At 45.2% G+C, this 11,401-nt stretch overlaps 1 protein-coding gene across 10 annotated transcripts in view; it reads left to right on the top strand.

Annotated features, from left to right (window-relative positions):
• The first annotated feature begins 211 nt into the window (after nt 1–211).
• The window catches only part of PPP3CB (protein phosphatase 3 catalytic subunit beta), a 79,133-nt gene continuing 67,943 nt past the window's right edge, over nt 212–11,401 (top strand). For 8 of the 10 annotated variants that reach the window (XM_014523491.2, XM_014523489.2, XM_014523490.2 and 5 more), the window contains exon 1: nt 8,168–8,221. Coding sequence is in view for 2 of the 10 variants with exons in the window: in XM_025212456.1 (XP_025068241.1) it covers nt 462–537 (76 nt within the window). In the remaining 8 variants the exon portion in view is untranslated. Of the gene's footprint in view, nt 538–7,957; nt 8,222–11,401 lie in introns of those variants that run through there. The other 2 variants (XM_025212456.1, XM_025212470.1) reach the window with 2 other exon arrangements.

Genomic DNA, 11,401 nt, shown 5'->3' with positions numbered 1-11,401 from the left:
ATCAGATCCAACCCCCTGCCTTGGGCAGGAATGGATGCTGCAGTCTTATCACCCCAGCCAAATAGCTGTCCAGCCTTCTCTTGAAGATGCCCAAGGTAGGAGAGAGTAAATTAAAGTAAGGCAGTTTATTATGCCAAGATGAGAAAATGGGTAACTGTGTATGATGAAACATTTTTGTGTAACTTGGAGTATATTGCCAGGATCAAAACCATGCTGCAGTCAAGAATATGAGAAGGGAAAATTGTAAATCTTAGAAAAAGATGTTTAAATGTATTTTAAGTTAATAGGGAGATTGCACATACAGTGTGAAAGACTATGGCAATGTGTATGATGTTATGAGTGTATTTTAGTAAAGATGAAAAAGTTTTTGGAAACTATTTTGCAGGTAAGGAAGATTGGTGCACTATTATGAAAGAAGTAACTGCATAGTTCAAGAATTTTTTTTTTTTTTAAAGGGTTTCATGGTCTCATATGCCTGTTTGCTTTGGAATCAGAACACACCAAATGATGCAGATTTAAAAAAACTTGAACAAACAGGTGATTTTTGTGGCATCTTGGGAAAATACCACATTTCATAGATGGTGAATTGCAGAAACAATGGAGCTTGGAAGCAGATGAACAGGATAATTCCTACTTGAGAGCTATTGATCCTGGCTCTGCATAGTCAGGCAGGTATCAGTACATTGGGTTTGTGTTTAGTTCACATTTTCAAGGGTATGTTTGCAGCCTGTGTTGTGTCCCGATTATATGGGAACGTGTTTACCCAGGAACAGCTAGTAGCTGTGCATATTTGTGCTGCTGCTACTTGTCTCCAGGGAACATCCCTGCATGCCCACTGTGGAGTGAGGAAAAGTTGTGGAGTAGGGGAGGCTAGGTCCTGGGGGCCTTCTGGGGCTGCAGCAGTGGTGATCTGGGCACATGGAGCCTGGCTGGCAGCTAGAGGGTGGCTCTGGCTGCCCAGGCTCCAGTTTTGGGTGGGGCACGCTGCCACCACATGCATCACTCTGCCTTTTTTTTTTGGTGTGATTTTGTTTTTGTTTTTGTTTTTGTTTTTTTTGATGCCGGGATCTCCCAGTATCAACTCCCCCCCCCAATTGTGCTGCAAATTAGCAGTGTATGTGTGGCACGTGTGGTTTGCGGCACTGCAGAGTTCACATGCATGCTTGCCTGGATGCACCCCAGAAGGCTAAAAAAGTGTACTCTTTTAAGACACATGCATCAAGTTTTTGGGTTTTTTGTATGCATTATTTGAGTGGCATAAGGCTTCATCAATGGTATTCTCCCACTGTCGCACCTCAATACACTACTCTCTAACATAAACCTGTTTGGTAACCTTTTTACTGTCCATAGCTGAGGGGACAGTGGCTTTATGCCATTTTTCCCTAAATCCTACCTATGGAATTCTGTTCAGGACAACAGGGTAGCATGTCCTGTCCTGTCAATGGATGCAGTGGCTGGCCCTCATTTTCAAGGTTATTTATGAAATACAAGAACTTTAAACAAAACAAACAAAAAAAAAATAAGCCAGCTGAGAGTCTGGACCATCATTCTGCAGCAAGTATTGAGTTCTGTAGTAAAGGCCAGAGTTATGGGGATGCATGGGGAGGGATAACCATAGTTATAGGGAAGGCAGTTGCTTTTGTTTGAATGTAGAAAAAAATAGATCCTACCTAAGTTGTAAGGTCTTTGGAGCAGTGAATGACTTTTGTGTGTTTACAGTGCTTGTCTAGTGGAGTCCTATTACTTGATTGAAGCCCTACAATATTACATTATAAATAAATAACTTCTCTTATCTGGAAGTGCAGGCATATTTGAGGAAGCAGCATTTGTCAAGGGAGAAAAGAAAGGTATGGGAGCTTTTAGTGGCTTGTTGCTTTTTTTGCAGTACTGCTATCTTTAATTTTGAATCAATGTACTTCACTTAAAAAAACAAAACAAAACCCCAAAACAGGCTTTTTAACATAGAGATTAAAACTTTTAATTTTGTTGATTTACTTTTTGACTATAAACATAATTTGTTTGTTTAAAAAATGTTGCATGCACTATTTGTGATTTGTGATACAGCTATTGATTGTCAATAAGTCAGTTCACTTTAATAATATTATCTTTGTTATTTATATTGCAGAGAGTGCTGTTCATGATGTTAATCTCCAAATGCCTATCTGTTGCTTAACTTGGTTGAGGGTAGAAGAAAGTCTTTTAGTGGTCAAAACTAGTATTTTTTTTCTTGGGGTTTAATTACTATTCAGTTAATATCCTTAGAGCCCAGGTTCTGTACAAAGATTTTGAAATATCCATTAGACTTCTGAATAGTTTAAGAAAGTATCTTCTTGCAGTTCTTCATAGTTTCATAGAAGCTAGGGTCAGGAGGGACCTGAACAGATCATTTAGCCTGACCCCCTGCCACAGGCAGGAATGAATGCTGGGTTCACAAGACCCCAGACAGGTGATCGTCCAACCTCCTCTTGAATTTGCCCAAGGTAGGGGCGAGGACCACTTCCCTGGGAAGTTGGTTCCAGATTTTGGCCACCCTAACTGTAAAATATTGCCTTCTGATCTCCGACCTAAACCTATTTTCCATCAGCTTATGACCATAAGCTTTCTGTTCGTTACCTTTAGGCTATTACATTCTATTATTATTTCATTTGTGTTTAGATTGAACCCATTATTTTGCAGCAACTGCATACTTTCTTAAAAATTATCATTTTTAACCTACCAAGTAATTTTGTTTGTTGTTTTTTCAATTATATGAATGCAGACCAGATTGAGGCAAAATTGATAGTGTATAGTCACAATACAATGAACCAAGATTCTTTTTTATCTTAAGTGGTTTTTTGATCTAGTCTTGTAATGCAATTTAGATATAACCATATGTTGTTCTGTATTCTCTAACATATGAACTTTTTAAAGCAGAGTAATATGTACTCTGAGAAATAGGTAAACATGTACACTGTGTGTAGGGTTACATTGATTTTTATCTTTCCAAATGTGTGACAAGTAATATAATAATTAAGAGCTAGGTTTAATAGTCTTAAGTTTGCCTTACACATGCTAATAACTTCACTAATGTTTAACTCCTTTTGCTACAAACTAATAATTTCAGAGTATTAAATGTGCAAGTACATACTTTTCTAATTTTTCTTGGTGTATAATCTTTTCAGAAACCTTGTACAGCAAAAGCTCTGTCATCTGGCACCCATGGGGAATGGGGGTGGGGGGAGAGGGTGTACCAGATAACCAAATATGCCAGTTACCTGAGAGGCGCCTTTGCCTGGTTGGGCAAAGACGCCATGTCCGGTGCATCCACATCTCAGATTAACTGTGCCGCCCCTCCCCTGGTGTCAGTGTGCCGGGGGGGGGGTGGGGGGGTGGCTTTACGCAGGCTGCTTTCCCCTGGGCTGCAGTCTGAAGTGGGATTTGGTGAAACCAGAAGTCCCACTTCTGGTTTTGCTCTTGCTGTGTCGACCGGCGTCAACCGGCATGCCAGTTAATAGATCATGCTGGTCAATGAAGTGCCAGATAATGCAGCTTTTACTGTATATCGATCCAGGAGCTTTGGTACAGTTTCTCCCTGGCAGCAGATGGAGACATCTATCTTAATAACATGACTTAGTCACAATTTTTTTCAGTTCACTTGTTATCTAAACTGAATAAAGCTAATGAGAGAGTCTAGTTGGAAATAGATTATATGGAAGCAAGACAGCTTAATAAGTAAGAAACATTCATTATCATCAGCCTGGAACCTGCAAACTACTGTTTTTTCTTGCATGCTGCACACCTTGTTTTTGAAAGGCAGAATGTAGGGGAATTTTTTTTTGTTCCAGATTAATGGCAGACTGTGAGACCTAATGTAAATCCTCCTGAGAACAGTGTGTCCAGGAAGTATGGCATCAGGAAGTTCCTGGTGTCAGCTGCCTTGCTCAGATCGTCTCCTGGGATGCCACACTTCCTGGACACACTGTTTTCAGGAGGACTTACTCAGTCATGCAAGATTAAGTGCTGAACCCTTGCAAGGACAGCAGCAAATCTGTTAGTTCTTTATTATAAGTAGTACTTTATATAAGTTCCTGTAAATAAAATGTTTCTATATCACAAACTTCATCAAGATACTGCCAGCAGCTCATTTGCTGTTTCAGGTACAAGCTGCAGTGCTCAGTCAATAGTTATGCCTGTGAAAGGGTTAACATAGAACTCTTAGGTCTTGGCAGCTGCATGAGATATACAGGGGTCCAGGTTTGCTTTTTTCCAGTGAAGAAACCGCTTCCCCAATTTGGGGCAGGGGACACTGATTTTTTCAGAGGGAAAGGTACATGTTATATGTGAGAAAATACAGTAATTCTTGTATGACACAAGTATTTAAAAGCTGCCATTAACACACTTTCCCTAAATACTGTATCACTCAGTGATTATGCATTGATTCTGTAGTGACTGGCAAAGGTAAATAACGAACACTACCTGTCACCTTAAAGAAAAGAGAAATCCACAGAATATGGATGTATTCCTTAATTAGACCATTATTTTGAATACCATAAAACTGAGTTTTACACACTGAGTAGCATCCATGAATCCTAGCTGACAATGGCTGTGTGACCAGGATTCACTTAATTTCATCCACTGTTTGGATTACCAGTTTCATTAGTACCAAATACCAATGAGGAGTGCAACATGAAGACTGATCCATTACTCTCCATTGTTGATGGGTACAACAGTGTCTTTCAAGAACCTTGGAAACAACTTGTTTGCATGTTCATTCTTGGTTAATCCAGTTCCTCCCTTGGGTTGTCAGAGGGGGCAAGCTTTTCAAATATCTAGTATCTCTCTAACGTCATTTTCCTTCTAAAGCTTAGGATTGGAGCAAACCCCTGGCTGATGTCATTGCTGTCTGCACATTAGAATATTGGAACATCTTCAGTGCCCATCACCAGAAATGGAGCTTGTTCTGAAAGCTGAGCAGGCTAGGTTTTGAGTCTAGAATACCTATGAACTAGTTCTGGTACTGACTATTTACATCAAATGGTTTTCAACAGAACTTTAACATAAGATCCTTATTTCTGGACTAGATGACTGCTTACGACAATGAGCCAACCCTTTTCACAGACGTGCCACAAATTCAGCCCAGTACCTTCCCCAAGTGCCAGCCCAGTCCCCTTCCCCTACCTGATCTGCTGCTCTGCTTTCTGGGCTATCTGCTGCTGTTCTGCCTGCCCTCTCCTTGATTTGCCAGGTGTCACACAAGCAGGCAGTGCCACTTGTGGCATATGTTAACCACCTCTGGTTTACAGCATGGCTTGGCACAGTGAGTATTGGATTTAAAAAGCAGTCCCGGGATCTGCGAGGATGAGCGATAAATGTTACTAAACTTCTTCCTTGTAACAGATGGTTTAGGATGCATGGGATGGGGTGGGAGGTGGGAGTGCATAGAGACAAGTCAGAAACCGTCCACGGGGCCCTGTGGTGTAACAGAGTGCACCTCCAGGGGTCGTTGTGATGCTTTTTGCTGCCTGTGCAACACCTGTCTGCCTACTCTGAGTCCATAATATAGCTCCTCTCTCCTTCCTGACTTGCCCTGGTGTTATATAGGTAGTATTTTTAGGAGGGAGCCTTGTAGCTGGCATATAGTTGAGGGTGTCTTGCCTAGTCTTCTCTTTCTCTAGCTACTGACCTGCCTGGGTAGTATGGGGATGCTTTTCTGTCCCTCATTCTCTCCCTGTCTTTGGGTGGGGCTTCAACCCTGTTGGGTGCCAGCCCACCTGACTCCAGTTAGATCCTGTGGCCCCTCTGGAGCTTCACCCCCCCCCCCCCTCCGACCTTCACCTGACGGAGGGAGCTGTCCACCACCCTACTTGAGGCCACTACAGAATATTAGGAAAGGATTAATGTACAAAAGGGGAAATTTTTGTGGGGTGCAGAGTGTTCTGCAGCCTCCATAGTTCCCTGGATGCACTCAATCCACAGGGCCCATCTGGAGTTTAAACAGTCTTCCGTGCTCTGCCCGCCTTTGCTTCCACTCTCCTAGGGTCCCTCCTGAGTCCATGTAGCAGAAAAGTTCTCAGTCCTCTGTGCCCCTTGGGCTCTCAGGGTAGGAACAGAAGTTACACATAAACCAGTTTAAGTGATCAGAAACTGGTTTAAACCTGTAGCAGAACAGAAGCTCAGTGCACATAAGCCAGTTTCAAAATGGCTGGAACTGATTTAAGATAAACTGGTTGAATGTAGTATAGGACTTAACTGATTTGGGTCAGAGTTTATGAAACTTCTGTCTCAGGCCCCTTCCTGGTTCAAATTAAATCACAGTCTCCCAGCAAGCTTTCCATCCCTGGGCTGGGCTGTTGTCTATGAAAGAGAGAGAGTAGGACTGGCCCTACCTCTCTTATCCTTAGCTGGAGTAGAGAAGGCTGGCTGACCGGGGTGGGGGGGCAAGTCTAGCTGGGGTATAGCCTAGTCTACAGGGGGGACTTCCCCCTAGGCAAACCATGGCTGGGGGCTGGGGCCAGGGAGGAGGATTAAACACTCCTTCCTGCACTCAAATTTACTGCTGGCTGCAACTATAGACTACAGATCCCAGAGGCACCTGGAAGCAGGAAGAGGAAATGATCAGCAACCCTGCAGAGTCCTGGTGCTTTAGTTCTGGACTACAAATCCCAGAGACAGCAAGGGCAGCAGGAAGAGGAAATGAACACAGCCAGGTGCTACCAATCTTTCACCTTACCTTCCAGCTCTTGTCTTCTGCAGCCAGCTAACTGCAAGCTGGATTTTGCAGAACAAAGGTGATGGGGTTGGGAGATGCGCTGTGCTCCAAACCCATCTGGCCTATCTGGTGGGGGGGTTCCCTGCCCTTACCTGCAGTTGGTTTCTGCCCCTATGGCTGGATTGTCAGCGCTCCCACTTCTGCAGGCAACCAACCCCCTCCCTCTGCTACAAAATTTCTGGCCTTAAAGGGATTCTGCTGCTTTTCCTCACCTGGCTGGCCCTCTCTTCTCCAGAACAGGCTAGGGTTGCCTGTTGCAGGCACATTTGTGGCATTTAGCTGGAACATGAATGACCTCTTATTCTGTTTCTTGTAATAGTTCACCTATACAGACAGTATCTACCTTAAACAGCTCAGTCGTTCTGGATTAACATTGTAGATGCCCACTGAAATGTTATTGTGGCCAAGCTTTTTGCATGCTGCAGTGTCTTCACTGGAGTTCAAAGCAGTGCCAAGTAAATTCTATCTATAGTGCTTCTGCTGCCCACAGAGTACATGTAACCCTAAATGGACAATGCTTAAAACGTAAGTCATATTCGGTATACCTCAGTATGACACTGGGTCAAAGTCTGACCTTTTTAACACTCTGAGAAAATAGCTGCCAAAGCTAAAACACCCATCTCCTCAACAAATTAGTTGGCTCAGCATAGGCCACATGCTCATACATGCCAAATGTTCTCATTCACCATCTGCTACTCAATTGCACAATGTTGTGCACCAGCCCAGTGTCACTCGTCTCACAATTCTGATATGCAGCTCCAATTCAATCAAACACATCATGTCAGGAACAGGGCATCTTACTTTATGTCTATGGTTGCTGACATCGAACAACATAGCACCACTCCAGAACCGAAGTGAAGATGGAACTCCAGATGTTGAAGATCTATGACAGTCCTGATTTTTGACTCTGTATGGGTCTCTTTAGTGCTCCTGCTGTTCACTTGCCATGGAAATGGCTTCTGTAGTTCTGTCTGCTGTACACTGTGCCAGGACACCATAGAATCATACTGTTGATAGGGAGACAAGGTTCCTTGGGTGAATTTGATATCTTTTATTAGACCAACCCAAATGGGTGGAGAATTGGATATTAAGCAAGCTTTCGGGTTCAAAAACCCTTTGTCAGGCTAAGGAAGCTTCAGCAGTTGGTGTGCGCTCTTCCTGGATGAAATGAAAAGTAAACAAGCCAGGGGCTGGGCTGGGCTGGGATGGGGAGTCAGTTGCCAGGCAGATTATTTTTATTGATAAAAACATTTCTTATCACCATCCTACCAGCTGCTGTTTTGAACAGGTTCTGGGCTGCCCGAGGTCAGCATGTAGTCAGTCTTCACAGATGGAGCCAGTGTGACACAATGCATGGGATGGGAGCTGCAAGCAAACATGATGATGTAAATTGTTGACAGTTGTTCTCTGTCATGACAGTTTCAGAGTTATCACCAGTGAAGCAGCTGTCATTTGGAAAGGAACATTTGCAAGGTAGTCAACCTTAGTTGAAATACATCAGTGGACAAGACAGTTTGAGCATAAGTTAACATTCCTGATTGGAAAATACTAATTGGGTTGGGCATAATTTGTTGACGCTTTGAGTGGTACTAAAATGGGAACACAAAACAGGGGTGGGCAAAATTTGGCCCATGGGCTGGATCCGCCAGGTGACTAGATCCAGCCCACAGCTGCCCCCACAGCACCCTACAAGGGCCCAAGCCCTGCACACTTGAGAAGCTCATGCTAGGCTTGTGCCGGAGTGGCCCATGCTAGGTTCCTGCTGGTGCCTATGGCCCAACCCTGGCCAGCACGCACAACTTCCAGCAGGGCTGTTCCTGGTGTAGCTGTAGCCAGCTGGGTGTTGCTCTGCTCCCCCCACCTTCAGTGGCAGCTTCTGTTTCTGATCTTGCCCCTGTTGTGTCACATTGCTCTGGGTAAGTGGGTGGGCAACTTCTTCAGCCAGGCAGATCCTTTCCCAGCACTCAGGGCTCTGGCTTCTGCTCCTGGCTGCCTTCCACTGGCCAGGAGCCAAAGCCAGAGCCCTATGTGTTGGGGCAGGAGCTGCCTGGCTGAAGCTGTACACCTGCTGGGAGTGGTGCAGCAGGAGCCACCACAGGAGGCTGGGGGCGCAGAGTAACACCTGTCTGGCTGCGGTTCAAGGGAACAACCCTGCTGGAAGCTGCTATTGCCCCTGCTGCACCATGCTGTGCCATTCCAGGCAGGTGGGCAGGCAGCTTCAGCCAGGCAGCTCTTGCCCTAGCGCATAGGGCTTTAGCTTCAGCTCCTGGCTGCCTTCCCAGGAGCTGGAGCCCTGCACACTGGGGCAGGATCCGCCCAGCTGAAGCTGCCCACCTGCTGTGGTATGTTGGGGCAGGGGCAAGATCAGGAGCAGGAGCTGCTGGGGGTGGGGAGGACGGATGGACACCGACAGAGCAGCAGATGGTTGACTGCAGTCAAACCAGGCACAGCCTTACTGGAAGCTGCTCGGTGTGACAGGAGCAGGAGCTGCCATTGGAAGCTGGGGAAGCAGAAGAGTGACTGAGCTTTGGGTGCCAGTAGGAGTGTGGCAAGGGCTGATCCAGTGTGAGCGCCACAAGGGCAGAGCAGTCAAGCTCTGCTGTATATGCCCCCTTGCCCTCCCTCCCTCCCTTTCCTCACCATGGCAGGCTTCTGAGATCTAGCTCCCAGGATCTAGCACCCAGGCAACCCCACCTCCCCATTCCCCAAACACATGAACATGACCCCCCACATCCCTCTCCATGTTCCCCCGCTCCCTCCCCCAGAGGGCAGGGACATCTAGGGACTGGCTCCAGGTCCCAGGCCCCTTGGCCAGAGCTGTCACTACCCCACAACCTAGCCATGTGATCCCAGCCTTGCCTTTCCCTCCCTCTCCTGAATGCTGTTTCCCTGCTTGCCTGCAGCCCCATAGGGAGTTTTGGCGAGTTGAGGGGGGATGGGACACAGCAGCCTCTTGCAGGCTGGAATGCTGCCAGCCTGCAAAGGGAAACTCATGGTTTCCCACATTTTAAATCCTGGATTTTCTGTGATCTGGTGCTGGCAGGACATGGGGTTGGAGTGGCTTTGCAGCCTGGCTTATCTCCTCCACTCCAGGGGCTGGCAGGAGAAGCCTTGGGGGCAGTCACAGGAATATGGAACTCCTCAGGAACAGTTTCTGGTCTGGGACATAGCTGGGGCTGCTAGATCAGAGAACAGCAAAGTACTATATGACAATTCAAACCTTATAAACTTCAAAAAGAAAGCCGGCATATTTCACCTTACTGTTAGCAGCACTCAACTTTTACCACAGTCTCGTCATTGCCAAGAAGAGGCTAAATCAGTGCTGAGGCAACTAGTAGGGCCAAGACTTCTAAAATTCTGCAGTTCCTGTGGACAGGATGTTCCACCATTACGATCCTCTGTGGGGTTCCTTTGTGTTGAATCTGATTTGTCCAGAGACCATGGGTTAGGGTCCCTTCTTACAAGGCCACAAATCCTCTTGCTAAGAGGAGAATACAGTAGCAACTCTGACACCTGTCTGAGAGAGATTTTTCAGTAACTTTAACCTGAAGGGACAGTATTTGGTCTTATGTAATTATCCCTTAAAATCACTGTATTAATTCTCTGCAGCTCTCTTTAAATAAAACTTTTTCATGATGCCTAGTCGGTTATAAAAATTATACTTTTTTTCTCCAGATATTTTACCTAAGAATAATATAATGGAGAGAAAATAGATTTTTTTTGCTTCATTCCCAATTGTTTGTTTTGTGCTTTTTAGATGTGTTTTGTAGATGACCAGTTTCACTATTTTTGGATTAATTTAACTTCCTCTAATCTTGCATTAGGGTGATGGTAATATGTTCATGCATAGTATTATGGGAATGCAGGTACATCTTCTCCAAGTCCCACAAAGTGTTTTCCAGTACAGCAGCAACAGAATTGCTGCAGTGTAAGTGTTTTCTGCTCACATCTGTAGGATGTCTGAGTAGCACAAGAAGCCATGCAGGGAGAGATGGGAAGAATAGTGAAGAGCTGAATTGAAACTTAGCAGGAGGCTGGATCAAGAAAGGAAAAGAAGCTTGATAGCAGTGATAGCTGTTTCCCAGAGGTTTGTGCGTAGCAGAGGACTCCAACTGAATCTTACTTTGCTGAGTACATTCCTCTGCTATATATGTATGCATCTTTCCCAAACAGCAGAGCAGAAAAATGCATTGAAATTAAACAGGGAAACCAGTTTCTAAAGTGGACAAAAATTGTAAGTGGGCTTGAGGATATTTGAACATTATTAAATCGTAAGGGATATGTAGTTATCAGCTTGCCTTCTTTTGCTGAAGTCAGGAAGAAGGTTGGGCAGGGTGGCACCTTAAAGACTACCTGGTTCAGAGAAGCATAAACTTTTGTAAGCAACATTCTATTTTGTCAGATGCAAGACTTTGAAGAACAGGGATCCAGGTTATCTGTTTCTCCCGGACAAATGTGGATTTCCCCCCCACCCCAAGAGAAAAATGGATTGTCCCCTTTTGAAGGAGGAAACTGCGGGTTTACCTTTGCACGCTGGCAGAGTTCCAGCCTGGAACAAGCTGCTTGGGGCTGGAGACAGTGGGGGAAGGGCTATCCAAGGCAGGGGGTGTCATGTGCACATGTGTGTGGCCAGCAATACAACCAAGGAGGTGG

This window comes from Alligator sinensis, unplaced genomic scaffold (assembly GCF_000455745.1).
Source record: "Alligator sinensis unplaced genomic scaffold, ASM45574v1 scaffold109_1, whole genome shotgun sequence".
NCBI lineage: Eukaryota > Metazoa > Chordata > Crocodylia > Alligatoridae > Alligator > Alligator sinensis.
The sequence above is the reverse complement of the archived record's forward strand: the minus strand, read 5'-3'. Positions and strand labels throughout refer to the sequence as shown.